At 35.7% G+C, this 23,065-nt stretch overlaps 1 protein-coding gene across 1 annotated transcript in view; it reads left to right on the top strand.

Moving 5' to 3' along the window:
- Window positions 1–23,065, top strand: part of CSMD3 (CUB and Sushi multiple domains 3) — a 791,530-nt gene that overhangs the window by 657,936 nt on the left and 110,529 nt on the right. Inside the window, 11 exon segments of the mRNA XM_032222292.1 lie at window positions 55–151; window positions 3,486–3,590; window positions 10,271–10,389; window positions 11,388–11,457; window positions 12,121–12,237; window positions 13,106–13,315; window positions 14,313–14,501; window positions 15,954–16,131; window positions 17,796–17,941; window positions 19,271–19,351; window positions 21,838–21,951. Of these exon segments, the coding sequence (XP_032078183.1) occupies window positions 55–151; window positions 3,486–3,590; window positions 10,271–10,389; window positions 11,388–11,457; window positions 12,121–12,237; window positions 13,106–13,315; window positions 14,313–14,501; window positions 15,954–16,131; window positions 17,796–17,941; window positions 19,271–19,351; window positions 21,838–21,951 (1,426 nt within the window).

Raw genomic sequence — 23,065 nt, 5'->3', positions numbered from 1 at the left:
TAGAGCAGTTCCATATTGCCTTGTAATTTTGCCCTATGTCTCTGTCCTTAATAGGTACAAGTGATAAGTTTTGCAACAGAGCATAACTGGGACTCTTTAGATTTTTATGATGGTGCTGATAACAACGCTCCGAGACTTGGAAGCTACTCAGGTGAATGGAAATAATAACTTCTTGTCTGATATTCTATTTTGTGGCAAAACATCAGCTTGTGTGCTAGGAATGAATGCCAAGTATAAAATATCTTATATCACATTCATGTAATATATGAAGATGTCAAAATGTACCATTTTACAGAACAAGTTATACCACTGATTCATGATAGCTTCTTTATCTAGTACTACCATAAATTTTTGACAGTACTGAAACTGATTTTATTACCATCTGCCACATCAGAATCTTTATATTACAGGAAATGAACACAACACTGACTGACATTCATGTAATATATTTTGAATGCAAGGAAGTTTGAATTATATTAGTAATGAACTTTGTTTTTTTTAAAGTGGGTCTTAAGGATGCTGTGATACATAAGCTGAGTGGAAGTTGAATGTTATAATAAAAAGCCAAGGTTGGGTACCAAACCACTTTCTTAACACAAAGCTTTTATATAACTTTGAGTCATTTAATCATCCCACTTTTCTTTCACTTTCTCTTCAAATTAAGCTGTGACCTTGAAGTTCCTTGCTTTTGATTCTTCCTGTTTTTCTCCTAAACATCATTATTTACTCTGTATGTAGGTGGAAGAAGAAAAGGAAAGGAAAAATAGAATAGTAGTAATTGGCATGCTAGATCGGCCGTGACTTTTCCGTAGATCCTATGAATAGCTGAAGCTATCAAATTCTTCAGCTACTTTAGACACTTCTGTGCCATGCCAATAATAATAATAGTAATACAATGCTATTTGTGTTTTCCAAAAGTTTTAATGTGCTTATAAATTGAACATTTTTGCTAATCCAAGGCCCTTTCACCTTGTGGAAAATATATTGTTGTTTTGTTCAGCTTTCAATCCCCACTGCAAAAATGTTTGTCATCAAATGTTTTGTCTGAAGTGGTATAGGGTTTCCTACCTAACTAGGGGATTGGACTAGAAGACCTCCAAGGTCCCTTCCAACTCTGTTATTCTATTCTATTCTATTCTATTCTATTCTATTCTATTCTATTCTATTCCATTCCATTCCATTCCATTCCATCACATCACTTCCTTCTGAATTCTGTCTTACTTTTAACTATTTTTTTTTTACTGTTAGGGATTGTTGGTGCCATAAGTTTTAGTATTACCAACCAAAGTATTCACCGATAACAATGGATTCTCAATTTAGAGAATAATAATAAATTGTCTGAAGAGATCCAAAACTTTCTGGTCCATCTACCCACTTCTGCACCTATTTATGGTGACCACAGTTAGTAGCAGCAGTTATGCCTGGAAGTCATATACCATTTGATTTTTCTGTTAATGCTCCAGAATAATTCTGGAAGGAACAATTGAAATTGTAGCTAACTTAGGGGACCAAGCAGGGAGAGAGAACAAACAGAAAAACTGCCGACCTTATCAGAACTTAGTATCACTTTTATTTTAAACATTCATTTCTCTAATTAACCTTTCTCATGGTGCTATATATTTTAATTGTAGGTGTAAAGTGTAGATCAGCTCCAGAGTGCAAGTTTGATTTGTTTATGAGTGCGTATAAATTCATTTGTGCGTGCAGTGCAAATTGAGTATGTGTTTTCATGAACTTAGTATAATTAAAGTGTAAAGCAAGGATCTAATAATAAGGAGACTGACTAGTGGAGTAATAGTAGAGAGATAGTAAGCAATAGGAGTCTGTTGTGAGGCATACATATAGAAAGAACTGAAATGGCTGAGTTAAGAGTATGCTTCTTTCTCCTTTGTGTGGAAGTATGTTGAGTGTAGTTGGAACAAGGCATTTAAGAACTATGTGTGATAAACAAGGAGGGTGGATGAAAACAAATGGTTGCCGAACATTGGGACATTGGCAGTTAAAAAATGTGGAAAATGCATATGTACATGCATACTTACATCATCATCATCTTTTAAGGACCCCATAATCCCTTGTGGGGTGGAGTCTGAGCAACTGAATGGAGCTAGCAGTGTTTAATGGCCGGATGCCTTTCCTGTTGCCAATGTAGAGTTTTGTTCAACATATATTCTCTTTGTGCCCAGAGAGAGAAATATCTGTCTCTATCTAGGATCAAATTCACAGCCTCCTGATTGTGAGGTGAGAGCGCCACCTCTAGGCCACTGTACCACTCCAGACATACGTGCGTTCATGAAAATAGCTTGCTTATAAAATTGCCAATATGAAAGGAACAAATTGAGGATTTGATCACAGTTAGAGAATGAATGAGGATTGCATTACAAAGGATTGAATTGCAAAACAAACATATGAAAAAAAAAATAGTACAACTTACGATCACAGTGGAGACCAAAATTTATTTTGTTAAATGAGACATTTATTAAATGAGTTTTGCCCCTTTTTATGACATTTCCTGCCACAGTTGTTATGTGAATCACATGCAGTTGATAAGTTCCAGTTATTCCGTGAATCTGGTTTCTCCAGTGACTTTTCTTCTCAGGGCCCTGGGACACAGCCACAGTCATACATATGAATCAGTTGCCAGGCATCTGAATTTTGATCACAAGGTCATGGGAATGCTATAAAGATCACAACTCTGAAAAATGGTCATAAATCACATTTTTCAGTGCCATTGCAACTTTTAACAGTCACTAAGTGAACTGTTATAAGTTGAGGACTACCTGTGAATATAACAAGAGGATGGGAAGACTGAAAAAGACATGGATAGATGCAGGGGTGGTTTCTGGCAGGCTCTACTGCCTGTTCGGTCATGCATGATGCTTGTGCATTTGATGCGTGCTGCAGGAACATGCACAATAGAATATAAATGCTTCTGTGCATGTGCAGAAGTGAAAAAGAAGATGGTGGGAGAACCGGTTTTGGGGCATGGCAGGTTCCAGCGACCCAGGCCGCCAAACCACTACTGGTTCGGCCAAACTGGTCCAAACTGATAGGAACCCACCACTGAATAGATGGACTTGACAAGATCTTCCTAGGTGTGATGGAAGCTATTATAGTTTGATAATGATATGGAGAAGAATTGTGAATGGTGTTCACATAAACTAGAGATACTTTAATTTCACTTTTCTCTCTCTCATGCTTTTCAGTTCTTTAATCTACTACTTCAAACTCGCTTTCTAAACCTTTCTTAACTTGAAAAGAAATGGAATCTTTCCAATCTCATTCATTAAGAACTGAGGTGTTTGACTGGATCCCATGGTTACTTTATAGCCAAGCAAAAACTGTCTATTAAAAGCACTCTTTTGAAATGGATATAAATGGTAAAGTGAGACATTGCTTATATTTATAGATAAAACTGTGAAATGTGGAAAGAAATAGCAGAATTAATTGCAGATTAATAACCTGGAAACTTCTTTTTTCCTCCCCAGGAACCACAATACCTCCGCTTCTTAATAGTACATCCAACAATTTGTACTTAAATTTTCAGTCAGATATTAGTGTGTCGGCTGCCGGCTTTCATTTAGAGTACACAGGTAATGTAATTGCAATATATATTGCCATTCGATAAACCTGAATAATTTTGAAAATGTAGACATTTACACTTTGAGAAATTAAATGTTGGTTCCATTGAAAGACTGGGAATAATTTCATAAGGTAGTGGATTTTGATATAATTATTCTGGATTTAATTATGTATTGTTTTGTTATATATAAACCATTCAATTCATAAAAGAAAGAGTATAACAGATGATAAATATTTCACCACTACGATTCTATTCCGTACAAAGAATCCCAGTGTCTGTATTCATTAGGATTGAGAATTAGCTGATGAAGTACTCAAAAATGAAAGGGGAAAAAAGGGAAAATAAACAGGTAAGTATTAAAAATATATGTGGAACATCAAGCACTTTGAGAGACAGACACGAAAAAATGAATCATTCTGCAATAAAAAAGGAATTTGGCTTAACTTGTCTCTATTGATCCTTTAAAGTGGGAGGGGGGAAGGCTGCCAATTTTGAATGACCAAGGTGACATATTTTTAGGCAAATTGTCCCAGATCTGACACAAGGCTTAAATTACATCTGGGCCCATGAGTCAATTTGTTATCCATGGGGTTAGTTAAATTTGTCTGCCTCATGGTTTATATTTTGTACTATTGAATTTTGTTGAGTAGAAGATAATGACTAAGACAACAAGCAGGGGGGGGGAAAGGAGAATTCAGGACAGCAATAAATCACCAAAGATTTATTTTTCGTATATCAGACCTTTATGTGCTGCTTACTTATCATTAAATGTCAAAAGAAAACTTCGTTACAGAATCAGTTCCTAGCATTTAATTGTAACATCAAATATAAACTTAATCAACTCTTGCTTGGTTCCTACAGTGTCACTTGCATATTTGAAACCAAATCTGAGCCCCTCCCTCTATAATAAAACAATCATAATTCATCTGAAGAAGCCTAAATGAATGCAAAAGGCTTTTTCTCCAGAATGTATGCTATTTTCTCAAAGTTTCATCTACATAGAAGAGCCTGAGTATCTGATAGTTATAAACAAAATCAGACACATAATCTTGCATTTTGTGGCCATTTTGTCAGAGCTTGTTGCAGCAATCACATCCAGAAAGCCGACACAGGTAACTGATTCAGCCTGATTCATTAACTTCTCTTTATAATATAACACATGAAGTAAATACACAATACCAAAAACAGGTTTTCCAACGTGGTAGAAAATAGAAGCAGACACAGGCAGAGGAGAGAACAGTTTCAGTTCAGAGCAGCAGACTAGCTTAGAGCTCAGCACAGAATCAGAGCTACAGAGCTAAGCCACGCCCAGGCTCCTTGCTGTCTCCTTGTTGCTCACACAGTAAATTCTGTTTCAGTTTCCAAACAGCCCTCATTGGCTTATCCAATTGCCATGTCTCTTCATTAGCTGACTTTGTTACCATGTCTCTGCCAAGTCATGAACTCTCATACATGCTGACACATTTGTCTGATCTGTGAAAATCCCTTTAATCACAGTTCCATTTTTTAATATAACTAGATATTCTTCATTGTTAGATAGTGATTCTGAAAAAAGGTGTATTATCAAATCCTCTTTCTGCATTGACATGCAATCCTATCCTTTTATTTTACATTTTACTGCCTTCCTGGCTTTTTTTTTAAAAAATGTTCAAGTAATTAGTTGTTTGAAAGCTGGAATGGTACTTAATATCAAGAAGTTGTCACAATTATATATAGATCTCAATATTTGATTCAGTCATTTCATACGGAATATATCTTGCAGTTGTCTAGCTCTGTTAACTGCTCACTTACTCAACAATGATTTAAGTGACGTGGAATAACTGGCAATATTAGGAAGTAGACGAGCCACAATCCATAATTTCTGCACACTTCATCTCTGTCAAAACTGCACACAGTTGATGAACGTGAATTGGAAAAAAGGGGGATATAGATAACATAATTTCTAGTGTCAAGTGAAAGGATGGGATATCATATGTTCAAAACTCTTATCTCAGTCTTCAAAAAGTAACACTAGATAAAGTTTGCTCTGTATGTTAGGAGGGTAGCAGGATAGTTTGCACATGTTTGGGGATTATTCAACTCTTTATATAAGAGATGGGGCAAACTCATGACCCATAATAGATATGTGACCCTCTCCATTTTTCTTTCTATTCTTAGTTCTTTTGTTCACATCTCCCCTTCTTATTTCCATTTTTTTGGGGGGTGAAGATAGTTTTACCATTATTTGTGATGGTGTTCATCTGACAAACATTTTTTTTAGCAGTTTCTTTGTCTTCAGACACTATTTAAATCCCCAGGCAAAAGAATAGAACAAGGAAACTTTCAGTAGCAGAGCTATTAGAACCAAGATATAGGTGCTGGATTTTTTTTTTTTAAAGTTAAATAAGGAATAAATGTCTTTCCTGATAAAATTTAGAAATATAAGCTTTAAGTTATAAATTGCTCAATTTATCTTTTTCTTCTTGTGCCATATCCGTCATCAGACATTGGCGATTATGTTGGCAATCCTATTTTTTTAACACATGCACGAAAAGTGCTGCTGAGTTTTCTCCAACCAGTCCCTTAGATTTTGAAGCCATGATGTTCTTCTTCTGTCTGCACCTCGTTTGCCTTCAATCTTTCCCTGGAGGATTAAGTGAAGTATGGCATATTTTTCTGGGTGTCGCATCACATGTCCAAAATATTCTAATTTTCTCTTTTTAATGGTTTTGATGATTTCCCTTTGCTTTCCCAGGTGGCTTATGTAGGGTGTCCTGCTTGAGTGGGGGGGTTGGTTTAGATGACCCATAAGGTCCCTTCCAACTCTGTTAATCTGTTACCGTCTCATTTCTGATTTTATCAACCACTCAATCTATATGCTCCCAGATTTGATGAATTACGATAGTGGTAAGACCTACTTATCTTTTATTTTCTTTAATCCCTCATTTTCATATCCTCCATTGCAGATAAATGATAATTACAGGTAGTCCTCAACTTAGACCACAATGTGGATGCTCCAATGGTCATAAGTATGAAAAACAGTAATGTCCCTTTTTTTTAGTGCCATTGTAACTTCCAATGGTGATTAACCATTGACATTGTAACTTCCAATGGTGACTAAATGAATAAGTTACTTACTTACTAAATGAGTAATTTGATAGCTACCTGTATTATGGTAATGTAGGAAAATCTTATACAATTATCAATTCATTTCATAGGCTAGAATTTACCTCAGGGCATCAAACTTGATTTCTTTGACGGCTGGATCAGCATTGTAGTTATCCTCGCTGGCCGGAGGAGGGAGGGAAGCTGGAATGGACATTTCCTGCAGCACCTTCTGGCCAAAATGGTGTCTGTGCCCTGTTTTCAATCTGGACAGGCTCCTACAGCACTGTGCCAGCCAAAATGGGGTGCAGGGGGCGGGCAGATGCAGCTTCCTCGTGCCCCATTTTGGCTGCCAGAGGCACCATGGGCTGGTCCTTTTCTATTTCCAGGCCAGCCCTGCAGACCAGATTTAAACACCCTGCGGGCCGCATCCAGCCCAAGGGCCTTAAGAGTGATACCCCTGATCTCCTTCTCAGTAGTTGCCCCGACCCTTTGGAACGAACTCCCCGTGGAGATTCGTACCCTCACCACCGTCCAGGCCTTCTGCACAGCCCTCAAGAACTGGCTAGCCCATCAGGCCTGGGGACAAGGATAGCCGCCCCTCCCGAATGATGAATGTATGTTGCTTATTACTTTTATTATATGTGTCTATGTTATTGTTTGTACTTCCCCTCCCTGATTTTATGTGAGCCGCCCTGAGTCCCCTCAGGGAAAAGGGCGGCCTACAAATGTTAATAAAAATCAAAAAAAAAAAAAAATCAAATCAAATCCTTGAACCTGTAGAAAATGAAACAGGGAGCTAAATGATAATGGGATACATATAATGATGATAATCTTTCCTCCATTCCGTAAAGTATGTGAATGGCTTTTGTGGCCAACCATTTTTATTTGACTTTATTTAATGGCTCATTAATTACATCAATTTACACTCAATCAAATGATCCAGTTTTTTCCCCACAATTCATTCTAATAATCCGTGATCTTGCTCTATAGGTTTGAGAGAAGGGGGACAACTATAAAACAACAAACATATTCTTTCCTCCCTCCATTTCTCTCTCTCTCCCTCCCTCTCTCTCTCTCTCTCTCTCTCTCTCTCTCTCTCTCTCTCTCAACATTTATACAATTAACAAATTAATCTAATAAGGTTAACTGAATTGTTTACTGTGCATACACTCTCTGTTTATTAAACAATGAATTATATATGAATTGTCAACCTCAGTTTGAAAAGCAAACATGATGCTATACTTGAATATAATTAATATCACTGATTAGAGAGAAAAGAATATTGTATGACATATAGAGCTTATTCCCAACTGGACAAGCCCATCCATCTTTCTGTATTGGAAAGATGAACAAATGCCTTTTTCTGGTCCTAATGATAGGACTGACTTATTTTTTTTTTGATGGCTCTTTAAAGGCAAGAATATCCGTGCTTAGAATAAATGTCGACACATAGGCTGTCTCAGAGTACTCCTCTTTTGTTTCTGACATTAGTTGTGGTCTTAGATTGAGGCCCTCAAGAGAGAGGCTTTCCCTTTAAGCCTCAGTCCCAGTTATGGGAAAATGTTCAGATCTGTTTCAGCTTCATGTGAGACAAACTATCAACAGCCAATATAAGACTTCGACTACAGTTGCTCCAAAGCTTTGAATTCAGCTCTCTGTTGACATGGGAAACTGTTTTTCTCTTCCGGCCTTTTGGAAAGGTTGTAAAACCTATTTGTTTTGAAAAGCTTTCAGCTTCTGCGGCTACTTGTTGGCTGTTTAGTTTTATTTGACTCCAAGTTTAGAAAAGCTTTCTTTTGTTCCGCTTCATATTTAATACTTGATTTTCCATCCTTGCTTAACGCATTTAAAATGTTTGTATTGTTCATCTTTCCTGCAAAGGACTTTGAACATGAGAATATTAAAATAGCAATAGAAATAACACTTAGACTTATATACCGCTTCATAGAGCTTTACAGCTCTCCCTAAGTGGTTTACAGAGTCAGCCTATTTTCCCAAACAGTCAGGGTCCTTATTTTCCCCACCTCAGAAGGATGGAAGGCTGAGTCAACCTTGTGCCTGGTGAGATTTGAACTGTCAAATTGCAGGCAGCCGGCAATCAACAGAAGTAGCCTGCAGTACTGCACTCTAACCACTGCGCCACCGAGGCGCTCTATATAAAATAGTTTATATAGCTCAGTGAAAAGTTTGCCATGTAATACGTGGATTTTTGAAAGACATTTTTTTAAAAAATCCAGGATGTTTCATTTATCCTTCCTTTTATCCCGTGAACAACCTTTGGCCAACTGTCCTTTCTAAGAGGTACAGTTGAAATACACATGCCTGAATTGTGATCATTGGGGTGATACCATGGTCATAAGTGAGAGTGCAAGCCATAAATCACTTTTTTCAAGATATTTTAACTGTTGTTAAATAGAGGGGCGTAAGTCAAGAACTACCTGCACTTTATTTTCATACTGTTCTGTTAGAACAATGATGGCTAACCTCACATGCCAAAATCACGTCTGTGACAGTGCCCACACCCATAATTCAATGCACCCCACCCCCTGCACATAGATCCATGACCCCTGACCCATGTGTGTGACTACCCATATTCCCCCCATGCATGTGTGTGACCCCCTTTGTTTCTTTTTGGACCTAGCAGGCCTCCTGGGACCAAAAACACGGTGCAGGGAGCACTGCAAACCCAGCGCTCCCCCACCCCACATATGCACACATGACCTCCTTTTGCACGATCCCCCACACATCCATATGCATCTCCCGTATGCACAGCAGAAACCCAAAAATCAGCTGGCCAGCGGGAGGCACATAGACATGTGCAGTGGACCTAAGCTGGCTGATGGCTTGCATGCCTACAGACAGTGGTCCACATGCCGCCTCTAGCACATGTGCCTATCATGGTGTTAGAAAGTTGTAATTCTGCTTCCTAATTTGTAAACTCCTAATTTGTAAAAAAAATAAAAATAAAGATTCATATTCCAACTCTACTGAGGTACAGATGGTAATTAGTCACCTTCTTTGTCCATTGTTCTACATTTAGCCCATTTCCCTTTTCCAAGGCAGTATCATGCACTTGGCTTTTGTTATAGCAATAGCAGTTAGACTTATATACCGCTTCATAGGGCTTTCAGCCTTCTCTAAGCGGTTTACAGAGTCAGCATATTGCCCCCAACAACAATCCGGGTCCTCATTTTACCCACCTCGGAAGGATGGAAGGCTGAGTCAACCCTGAGCCAGTGAGATTTGAACAGCCGAACTGCAGAACTGCAGTCAGCTGAAGTAGCCTCCACTGCTGCATTTAACCACTGTGCCACTTCGGCACTCAGGCACTCAGGCTTTTGTTGACGGATTTTGATAAGTCTCTAAAAAAGACAGGAATCCAATATGCTTATATTCTGCTAGCTTTGAGAATGGTCTGTCAAATCTTTAAGCCTTGTGAAGCTTCTAGAAGGTAGACAGTTTTCAATAATTCTTTATCATTGTGTTACTGATTCAAATCTCCCTCGGTATGGGAACTTTGTTAATGTCCTGCTTTCCTGTCAGAATCTGCATAACAAAGAATAACTTTATTTTGTCATTGTTAAGTTTTTTAACTTTCCACAGCTATAGGTTTGGACTCCTGCCCTGAACCTCAAATCCCAAATAGTGGAATTAAGATTGGCGATAGATACATGGTGGGAGATGTCGTTTCCTTCCAGTGTGACCATGGATATTCTCTCCAGGTAGATTTATTTTTTTTAAATTCAGATGTGTTATTAATTTCTAGTAAGAAGTTATTGATTCTGTAATCTAGCAGAAAATAATGGTTTTATTTTTATTATATTATGAAAAGAAAAACATAAAAATTGATAAAGATTGAGTTTTCTGGAAGTTACTATAACTCCTTCAAAATATGGTGGCGAACCCAAGACAGGTCAGGAATTCCTTACTCATAGACACAGTTGTTTTAAAGCATACCTACTTATTGTCATGAATCTTTGGAAACATCACTAGCATTTTAGGTGGGGGGATGGAGAACTGCAATGTGTAGATTGTAGGTGCAGGAAGAAGACAAATTAGGTATCTACTAAAATTGCTTTATGTTTATATTTATTGGGTTTCTTCCATATGCTTTCTTCCATGTCCGTTCTTCCATCCATCCATCATTACAACACAACACAACACAACACAAACCCATCATTAGTTGTACATCTGTTTGTGCTTTTATTTTGTTTTTTTAATGAAGATCACTGTGTGATTGTTGTATCCAGATCCCTAAGTGAAAATGTAGTTTGGAATGTGAAAATCATACTTTATATGAGTCAGAGAAGCACATCTGATCAGTTGCCCATATGATAAGAAAACATTGCCCGTTCTACCCCATGACTGTGCCACACTTGCCATATTCCATCAGTTCTATGCCATCACTGGCTTTTGTTCTTTGCCATTTGGCATAGATGTTAAAGTTCAATAAAGCAACATTGTTTATGCAATGGGCTCCCTAGCTAACAGGGCCAGAATTTGGAAGCATACAAAGGCATCCAATGGAGGATTTTGTGTCAATGACTTGCTAATGTTGCTACAGCCAAACCAGACCATAATTGGTCATGCTGATGAGACCTTGCCAGACAGTTTGGCTCCCAGGTTTATATCTCAGGATGCAATTTTTATTGTTTTGCATAACCAAAGGTAGCACAGAACTGTTACTTTGATCATTTTAAAATGTTTTGTCATTTTATAGGGACATTCGCATATCACCTGCATGCCTGGACCAGTGAGAAGATGGAATTATCCTATTCCAATTTGCTTAGGTACATCTTTCAAATATAAACTTTTTTTTAAAGAATATGGGACAACTAAGCATGTATTAGAGATTTATTTGGGAGCTTTATGGTATCTGGATGGAGGGAGTTCAATGATGTGAACATAATACATTTGTATTTTTTTTTAAAAAAAGCCCCAAATAGTTACGCTTTTTCCAAAGATAAATAAAAACATTGTAGTGACTCAAGCTTGATACATTATGAAATACAAAGGGAGGCAATAACATAATAAAGAATAGGGAGTACTCTGTTCAACGTATTTCAACGCTTTACCCTGTTATGCTATTTCATTTTCTACTCCCTACATTACCGTAATCTTTTCTACCTATGTGACATTTGCTCAGAAAAGATAGAGCTTGTGGCAAAATTTGGATCAAAAGAATAAGGAACTATAGAGGTGGCTGCTCTCAGACACTTGAATATACTGTGTTAAAGTAAATAATTGCCTAACAGGGGGGGGGGGAACCACTCTTTTGTGTGTGTGTGTGTTTTTTTAAAATAGTATTCCTAAACTTGGCCATTTTGAAATGTGTGGACTTTTACTCCAAGAATTCCCAGCCAGAGCTTTCAAAATTCTGAAAACTGAATTCTACGCAGTCAGGAACAGAGAACATGGTTTAAATGAGCTTTTTTCCCCCTTCTCATTCTTAGCACAATGTGGTGGTTCCATGTCAGACTTCAGCGGTGTGATCCTTAGCCCAGGATTTCCCGGGAATTATCCCAGTAGTTTGGATTGCACATGGACTATCAAGTTGCCTGTTGGGTTTGGTATGTCTTATTCCATTTACTACCATTTAGCAGAAGTGAAGGCCTATTAAATATGAACCTCATTTAAAACTAGGCATAGCAAATCTTATATATATTTATATAAATGGCTCTTTGTGTGGTGTGTGTGTGTGTGTGTGTGTGTGTGTGTGTATGTGTGTATGTTCCAGCATAACTCTGGAATGCTTCGAGCAATTTCAACCAAACTTGGTACACAGATTACTTACTCTCTGGAACCAAATACTGTGGGGATAAGACACCCCTAACACCCCTTGGGGTATGTGTTCTATTACAATATAGCCTATTGTGCCATCAAATGGCTTCTACTGTACTGCTGTAAAATAGTTTCCACTGTACAGCACAGTGGAGTTGCCATGGTAACGGCTTCACAGTAGTCTACAAGGGGGCTCCCTCTGGTAACGGAAAAAATCCAACATTAGAAATTACATTTGTTCTGAACATTATCCCCTTATAAATAAATACCGGACAACGCCGGGTGATCAGCTACTATATTTTATTTCCCAAGTTAGGTCTTCTCACACAATGGACAACTGGATATATTTAAATCTATTTTTCAACCTTGGCTACTTTAAAATGAGTGGACCTCAGGTCGTAAAAAGAGATCACATGACCCTGGAACACTGCAACCGTCATAAATATGATTCAAGCATCAGAATTTTGATCACATGACTATGGGAATACTGCAGTGGCCAAAAGTGTGAAAAACAGACATAAGTAACTTTTTCAGAGCTGTTGTAACTTTGAATGGTCACTAAATGAATGGTTGTAAGTCAAAGACTGTTTGTATTGATTTTACAATGTTAGATTTAATCCTGTTGATTTTTTTTTTAAAAAAAAACAATATTTTCAGGTGTGCACTTGCAATTTGTAAACTTTTCAACTGAGACAATCCATGATTACCTGGAAGTTAGAAGTGGATCACCTGATGTTAGCACTGCAATTGGCAGACTCAGCGGAACGCAGCTCCCTTCTTCCCTTTTCAGTACAACGCATGAAACCAGCTTATATTTTCACAGCGATTATTCTCAGAACAAACAAGGATTTCATATTATGTATCAAGGTGTGTGATGACCTATATAACCTTTTTTTTTTGGGGGGGGGTTATAAATGCTAATAATGTTACAATGCAAAGCAAATTATTAAAACCGGAGAGAAACTATCAAAATATAAAGAACAGTTTATTTTAGTCTTTGGTTCACAGTGATCTCATTTTAGGAAATCATAGGATAAAATAAAGTGGGATAAAATAGACCATTAAGTCCATTATCCCAAATTAAAGCATTGCCAACAGATTGCAGTCTTGTTTGTGTTTGAAGTGATCTACAATGTTACTGACTAATTAATTCTCATGGTTGCTAGATCCACTATTTATTTTTATGTAATCACACACACACACACACACAGACACACAGACACACAGACATACACACAGACACACACAGTATGCAATGGTACAGTTAAAGTAGTCAAACAGAAACCTCTTGAAAAGAACAGTTTCTATGAAACCTGGTCCCCGCCCCCCCCCCCCCCCCGGACTGATTTCCTTCCAAGTTGGCAGTTCTCATAAGATATTACAAAAATGGATGATTTCAATATGTGAGGTTAAATAAGATTTGTCTTATAAAAAAGTTGTCATGTGGTATGGCTCCCATTGAATTCAATTCACTATTAATATGTAAGCCCAAAGAATGCATAGGTGTTATGTGCCAAGGGGGATTTGTCATTATTGCCAGACCTGCCACAACTTAAACCTTTTAATGAAACTGATCTTTGGCTCCATTTGTTGAGAACGATATAGTTTATTAGAGATCAAGTATATTGCAGTAACGCAAAACCGGAATTGAAAATATAGATGAGTAAGATGTCTTGAATTCAATGGCGTCATTCAAATATTTTTTTTTAAAAAAATGAAGATATAGGATTAGGAATATTCTATTGTTATATGAGTACTGTGTACATGTGTTAGAAAGAGAAGCACACAGAAAAAGAGGTATTTAAATTATTTGTCAAGAAATACATTTTCTGTCTATGGTACACCAACATATTTTTCCCCCCAGCATATCAATTGCAAAGTTGTCCTGATCCACGTCCCTTCCGAAATGGATTTGTTATTGGAACTGACTTTACTGTAGGACAGACTGTTTCATTCGAGTGTTTTCTTGGATACACTTTAATTGGAAATTCAGCCCTTACTTGCCTTCACGGAATCAGTCGTAACTGGAACCATCCTCTTCCAAGGTGTGAAGGTATGTTTTCGATAGATAGACAGACAGATAGATAAACGAAAAATAGATAGATAGATAGATAGATAGATAGATAGATAGATAGATAGATAGATAGATAGATGACAGACAGACACTTTCTAGTTCTTATGTTTGGTTTTGATATTTTACAGCACCAGCTATTAAAAGCTCAAATATTGTAATTTAAATTCAGTCTTTGAAAAAAATAAGTATAGTCAACCGGTTGAAAGTAGGATAAGGATCTATATAGTGGTTTGACTGTTGAGCAACAGAATGATATCCAAGGAAATGAGAAGAAAATTGCTTAAGGGAAACAGCAAGTATTTCAAAATCTGTTCTCTGGTTGATTACAATTCACATTCATTAGTTCTACACTAGACTCGTAGCATGGCCAATATCAAAGATCTACATTACATTTTGTTCTGTGTAGTAAGCCAAGTACATGTTTTTAGATTAATATTCCTGCTGCAAATAAACTGACTGACTGGCATTGGAAGCAGCTTTATGAATTTTAACTATTCTATTGCATATAAGAAGGGGTAAGAAGATCTAATCCCTGTCCTATCTGTCTCTTAGATCTGGTTTCAATATGGTTTTAAAACCTCAACATGTTTTAATGGTTTAATTATTTTTCTACTTGTTTTAATTTAGTTGAATTAATTTAATTAATTTAATTTAATTTTTATGCTGTTCATCTCCCATATAAGGTGACTCTGGGCAGCTTATAAGTTACAAAAAGGTAGAAAAATAATCAAATATTAAAACTACACATGTAGTTAATTAACGAATTAATTAATTAAATGTGATACTACTATTTGTCATTTTGCAGAGAGGTTTTTTCCCCCCACTTTTTGGTTTACACCTTATTAAACCAAAAAGTGGAAAGGAAAAAAAAACACCCTGCAAAATGACAATAGTAGTATCACATTTAATATATATTAGTTGATAGAAAATTACAAATGTGAAAATGGTTTAATAATAAGAATGTACATTTGAATTATATATATAAGATACATCTCAATAAGAACATGGATTTATTAAGCGTAGGGTGCAGCTAAAAAATTACTCTTCAAAGTTGAGAAAACTTTGTAGTTCTAGAACTGTGGCCTTCAATTGATGATACATGTTCCCTTTCTCTTGATGAACAATCTCTGATGTTCTTCATTCTGAAAAGTTTTCAGTTTAATGAACTTTTTAATATTATTTTATGAAGTTAAAATAATTGGTAAACAATTGGTAAAAAATACCAAGGTTTCTAAAAATCCATAATAGGCGTTGGTTTGGGGGGGGAGGTTTGCGGGGGGGGGATGTCTGTATTTGGGGTCATTTTTTATTTGGTTTTGGTTTTTTTATCCTAAAGCAATAAAATATATATTTTCCTATTACATTTTATTTAGAAAATGCATAAATATTATGAAATTACTACACTTAACTTCCTTCCTTCTTCCCTCATAGCTCTTTGTGGAGGAAATATAACTGCTATGAATGGTACAATATATTCACCTGGCTACCCTGATGAATATCCAAATTTTCAAGACTGTTTTTGGCTTGTAAGAGTACCACCAGGAAATGGCATTTATATCAATTTTACTGTTCTTCAAACTGAACCAATATATGATTTTATAACAGTTTGGTAAGCAAAAATTACCATATTTTTATTATGCAATAATAAAATCATACATAGGAGGGAGTCATGCATAGGAACAAGCAAAATTACTAAATGAAAATTACTGTTTTGATTAATTTAATAGTTCAGATGTTTGATGATTGAAATATTGGTTTATTATTCTAAGTATTTGATGGGAATGTTGTCACACTATTAATATTGTTCACTATAAGTTAGGTTTAGAATTACAGTTAAGATCTTCTGCAGTGTCTTTGAAAAAAAATATCTCTATAATTGCATGTTTATAAAACTTACATTGTGAATTCTATAAATTTATGTTCAATACACCCAACCTATTAATATAGGATCGCTGAACATAATTCCACCTACTTGTGATAAAACACATGTAAGGTTGATACATCACTGACAAATACTTGGTTCTCAATCAAAATTCACATTTATTTCTATATTTCTTATACAGTTAGCATATTGCGTTATTGGAGTTATTTCTCTGCTGTGTAAATGAATTTAAAATATAATATGCCAAATGTCTCCTTATTTCAAATGTATGAAAAAAAACATAGTCCAGACATTGTCTGTCTGTCTGTCTGTCTGTCTCTATCATCTATCTATCTATCTATCTATCTATCTATCTATCTATCTATCTATCTATCTATCTATCTATCTATCTATCTATCTATCTATCTATCTAAAGGTTCTGTTTGTATTTTAGCTTATTAAAAATCCATGCAAAATATTTATTTTAATGGTAAACAAATATTTACACAATAATTACTAAACAAACACAAAACAAACATGTATTTGTAGATATGTTAATATTACAGAAAACTGCAGCAAATGTTTATGTAAATTAACATAAAAGTGTCTAACAACTCTATAAACATAGTTTTTGGAATATCAAACATCTATAAAATATATTAGATAGAATCTCATGAATTCCAAAAGGTGTCATGTGTGACAGAGAGAGTGAGTGTGTAAAACACCATGTATCATATCACATAATGGAAAAAAGCATGAAAAGTTCAAACTACTATAAATCCCATATTTGAAACAACAAGGGAAAATATTATATTTACCATCCTAGAGACTTCAAGACGGAGTAGCCAGAGCAAAATGAGAAAATAAATATACTCCTACAAATACAAATATAAATATATCAGGAGTAACACGAAATAGTATAAACAAAAATAATGGAGTGGAACTTTATTTTAGCTAACTGCAAACAACGATGTGTTCAATCTAGGCTGTTTGCTTTGTATGATTATTTATTAGTTTTATTTATTTGGATTCCAAACAAACTGATTGTGTTTTCCAGGAACTACCTCTGTACATCTGTTGATATACGTCTGTACCTTTTGGTGTACATTTTATCTCAAGTTCCATTGTAATGAAAAAGAAAAATAATGTAAAGGCAAACAAATGCTCTCTATGAATTTAGCCTCTTGTGGCTTAGTTGATAGAATTACTTGTTTTCTTGCTTTCATTTCACTTGTGATGTGCTTTGAATGTTTACTTAAAGCAAATGGAAATTTATTGAACTCTTAAGATTTCTTTCTTTCTCTCTCTCTCTCTCTCTCTCTCTTTCTCTCTTTTTTGTTCATTGTTTATTTTGTTCTTTCTTTCTCCCTCCCTCCCTTCCTTTTGCCTTTCTCTTTCTCTCTTTCTTCTAGGGATGGACCTGAGCAAAATTCACCACAAATTGGTCAATTTAGTGGCAATACTGCGTTGGAATCTGTCTACAGCACCTCAAATCAGGTTCTAATAAAGTTCCATAGTGATTTTACAACAAGTGGCTTCTTTGTTCTTAGTTACCACGGTGAGTGTCGTACACCTAAAGGATGTGCGTGCATGTGTATTCTTTTCTTTTTGTAATGATAATAATAATCACAAAGGACATATTCCTAATTGGATTGGTAAATGATTTCTGCTTGGAAGTAAGAATTGCATGACAGTCAACATGAGGATTTATAAGTAAGCCAAGAGGTAGAATGAGAATCTAATAACAGAGCAGGAAAATCTTTGCACCTGAAATGTCCCATTGAGAAAATTCCCATCAATCAATTGCAAAAGGCAGCTTTAGAATAGAATAGAATAGAATAGAATAGAATAGAATTCTTTATTGGCCAAGTGTGATTATACACACAAGGATTTTGTCTTTGGTGCATATGCTCTCAGTGTGCATAAAATACAAGATATATTCATCAAAAATCATAAGGTACAACACTTAATGATAGTCATAGGGTACAAATAAGCAACCAGGAAACAATCAATATCAATATAAATTGTAAGGATACAAGCGACCAAGTTACAGTCCTGCAGTCATATAAGTGGGAGGAGATGGGTGATAGGAACGATGAGAAGATTAATAGTAATAGTAATGTAGTCTTAGTGAATGGTTTGACAATGATGAGGGAATTATTAGTAGGGTGATGGCATTCACAATTACTTGGAATAACTTACATTCTGTGATGATACCTTTAATACCATCAAATAACAACATCGCCCAATACCAGGTCCTTGGGAAGGATTCAATAGGTGGATAAAAATGCCAAATCCAGTCTAAGCATCTGACTGAACGTAAAACGAACCATAATAACAATACATTGATTTCTATAGCATACATCAAGAGTAGAAAGAAGCAAGGAGAGGAAGACAATGCTTTGAAAGTCATCTTATTACACCTTTTTTTTCATTACAAATTATATAAGGGAACATTTTTAAAAATAAAAACACTGTAGCATTTTAATAAAAATGAATGGTATAATTTGGAATGTAGTACAGAGGTACAAGTTTCGTGTAGCCTTTAAGGAGCACATATTTGGTAGATATATTTGTTCACACTAACAGTTGTGAATCTAATTAACAGGACTAACATATATTTTACCAATATAAAATATACCAACAAATGCCAATAAAGGTGTTTGTCATCAATGTTATGAAATGGATGCATATGTTCCCTACAAAAAATAAATCATCATTAAATCTTATAAATCTAATAATTTGTAATAGACTTGTGAGTGGTGTTAGATGCAAGCTAGCTTCCCTGTAATTTCTTGTAGCTATTTTTTTTCACTACCAATATGTTTATTGTTATAACATAAACTGGAATGGTGTGTTAATTGGAACATTTCTGCTTCTTTCATAGCATATCAACTTCGAGTGTGTCAGCCTCCACCTAGTATACCAAATGCAGAAGTTCTGACTGAGGATGATGAATTTGAAATAGGTAAAGTTAATATTTATAGAGACAACATCTATTTAATTTTAAAAAAATCATATTTAACATGCATGTATATATATATATATATATATATATATATATATATATATATATATATATATATATATATATATATATATATATATGGAAGTTCCTACATTTAGCTTTTTTATGATATAAACAATTGAATAAAATATTTAATTATGAATATATCTAAGTGAGCAACAAAGGATCTCTTTTAGCAATAGCAATAGTACTTAGACTTGTATACCACTTCACAGTTCTTTCCATCCCTCTCTAAGTGGTTTACAGAGTCAGCATATTGCCCCCAACACTCTAGGTCCTTATTTTATTGACCTGGGATGGATGGAAGGCTGAGTCAACCTTGAGCCTGGGGTAGATTCAAACTGATGAATTGCAGGCAGCTGGCAGACAGCAGAAATAGCCTGCAGTACTTAAGATGGCTGTTAAGTGGATACAGCTTCCCCACTGACGTCACTTATCAGAAGGTAGAAGAAGGAGATCATAGATGATGCTAGCACACTACAGCCATCAGAAATTCAGCTGCCCAGCATCTGAATTTTGAACGTATGACCGAGATGATATTGCAAAGGTCATAAGTGTAAAAAACATTCACAAGTCACTGTTGTAACTTTAAACCATCACTAAACTAATGGTTGTAAATCAAGAACTATGATAGTTAGATAGTCAGATTTTGATTGATAGATAATGATTGATGAAAAATAGGTAGGTAGGGAAGTAGGTAGGTAGGTAGGTAGGTAGGTAGGTAGGTAGGTAGGTAGGTAGGTAGATAGGAGAAAAAGAAAGAGAGTCATATTTTTCTTTCCCAAAATAGAGTGCTTAACACTTAAATTGGCTCGTGGCAAAAACAGTATTTTCTATTTTTAAATTGTTCACACACCTTGAAGTAATTTCAGCTATTCAAGGCTGATTTTATTGGTAACAAAACTGCATCAAGACATCCTATTATAAAATTCCCCAGAGACTACAGGTATATCCAAAGAGCCCTTTTCTATTTTTACCATAGCCCTATTTTATAGTTATATGATCCCGCTGAGATACTTCAGTTGACTGCTGTTGAAAAACCTTTTGCACTCTGTGGCATTCTTCATCTGGCCAATAGGGTTTGGCTGTGATCCTAAGCAGCAAAATGTGCAGATGGAGGAGACAGACATGTACAGCCAGAGGCAATTTGATGTCCATTACCTGGCTAAATGCTCAAGACCATTTTCCTCAAAACCAGTTTGCTTGTTCAATCAGATGTTCACTTGCTGTAAAGGTTTTAAGAAATCATTCTGCTGCTTACTGATACAGCTGTTTCAAATTGTGTTCTCGCTAAAGATGTTAACGCTAAAGTAGAATTCACAAGGAAACATTCAGATGTGTGGAAATAGAATATTGGTAAATACTGCCAAGTACCACAGCTCGGAATGAAATAAAACAAGGTTTTTATTAAATGTTAGGTGAAACAGCCTCCCGAGAAACATAAAAGTAGCCATGTACTCTGGAACATTTAAATGCTTGAATAAAATTGCGAAAGAAGAATTTCTTGATTCTCTGTGCATACTTTCATATACACAGAGGACATTTATGTTCAGAGAAAGGAAGCAAAAGTGCTGTGCAAGCAGAGTAGTGCAGAGAATTCACAGGTGTGCAAGATTTCCAGAGGATGGACTGCTTTAATGCTCTAAAGAGGAGTGTTTCATTTAAGCACCATGTTTTGCTATCTGTGCCTTTCTAATGCATTGCATTATCCTATCAATTCATGCATAGTAATTAAACTGTAACATCTATAGGACAGTTTGTGTATTTAGTTCCTTCAGTTTTAATTATAAAGTGCATTTATTAACATATAGTAAGTATACTGAAGTCAGTCTAGATAGATAAATAGACAGACTGATGATTGATTGATTCCAGGGAAAGTTACTGTGCTTAGGAATGTTCAAAGTTCAAGCATTAAATGCATAATGAAATATTTAGAAGAAAATGATCACCAACAAAAAAAAAATGTAATGTAATAAATTGTCTGTGGGACCTGATTTTTGGTAATCTAATTATGTACGAGACTATCATGGGAAACAAATTATATATGAAGAGTCAACTTGATGGCTATTATATATGTATAATTTCTGAAATTATACTAGAAATAACAAAACTAGATGCTCTTTTTTAATTGCTGAAATAACTGCAACAAAATATAAAGCTTTTCAACTCCACAAATTCACAATCATGCAAATGTGTGGTAGTCACATTAATAGCAGAGCTGGCATGAAATGACAAATTAGGTGGCTTATTTGCCACATCATTTCCTCTGTCTAATGGAACCTATTTGTGCTAGTGGTCATTTTAACATTATATAGGGTACGAAACGTGCTTCGTTAATCAATGCTATTGTCAACACTGAAAGTCCCCATTAATTGCTGTTTAACTACAATCTTTTCTCTTTTCCTCCTTTTTTTTTAATTACACAGGGGACATAATAAGGTACCAGTGTCTACCAGGTTTTACATTAGTTGGTAGTGAGATTCTGACATGTCGACTAGGAGAGCGATTGCAGATGGATGGCACACCACCTTCTTGCCAAGGTTTTAAGCACTTAAAAAAAATCTTTTTAGCATATATTTGCTTATTTTGATGTCTTGCATGCACTTTTTAGTTAGCATCGATAAACACCTGTGTGTGTGTGTGTGTGTGTGTGTGTGTGTGTGTGTGTGTGTATTTTCATAGATTTTCACGGATGTAGGTATGCTGGTCTTGTTGTATTCGGGTCTTTTTCCGTGTAAGATCAATCTTACACAGGAAAAGACCCGAATACAAGAAGACCAGCATACCTCCATCTATCTATCTATCATCTATCTATCTATCTATCTATCTATCTATCTATCTATCTATCTATCTATCTATCTATCTACTATCTATCTATCTATCTATCTATCTATTATCTATCTATCTATCTATCTATCTATCTATCTATCTATCTATCTATCTATCTGGAATATTGACTAAGTTTGATTTGAAGTTGAGGAATATCTAGAGGGTAAATGTGAACCATTCCTGAAAATGTTCATTCAAAAGTGATTTATGTGCATTGGCTTCTTATTTCCTTTGCTTTTTCTTACCCTGTGCTATGGGTAAAAGAACACAAGTAGTACTGCAGCCATGGTCTTCTCAATCATAATATATGGCTACTTGTTGGATACCCGTGCTTCATGACAAAACTATGTGATCGGGCAATGCAAGAGAAATCCGGTTCACTCCGGTTTAATCTATTGTCTCAGGTGGTCAGTGATTGAAACACATAAGGGAATATCACTCCCGCCACCTTGAGTCTATTAGCAGTTCCAAAGGTGGAAGACATAGACGTTTTGGTGTTTACTATGTTTAGTATGGTAAGGAACTCAAGACTGCTCCTGAGTAAAGGAGTGCAACATCTGCCAGTTTCAACTAACGGGATGTGAGATAACTGGCAGTATTTCTTATACAATGTGTGTTTGTGTGTGTGTGTGCACATGTGTGTGTACACATACATATACACACACGCATGCACACACTGTATAAGAAACACTAATAATCTGATGGTCATTTCAAAAAATCCTTTTTAAGTGAGCACCTAGAAGCCAAGAGGAACATATGTGCCAAATTTTAAGTTTGTAGGCTACAGTTCTGGAGATTTTGTGATAGGTGAGTGGTGTTTGGCTT

The sequence above is a fragment of the Thamnophis elegans genome, chromosome 8, assembly GCF_009769535.1.
Source record: "Thamnophis elegans isolate rThaEle1 chromosome 8, rThaEle1.pri, whole genome shotgun sequence".
In the NCBI taxonomy this organism is placed as follows: Eukaryota; Metazoa; Chordata; class Lepidosauria; order Squamata; family Colubridae; genus Thamnophis; species Thamnophis elegans.
The sequence above is the reverse complement of the archived record's forward strand: the minus strand, read 5'-3'. Positions and strand labels throughout refer to the sequence as shown.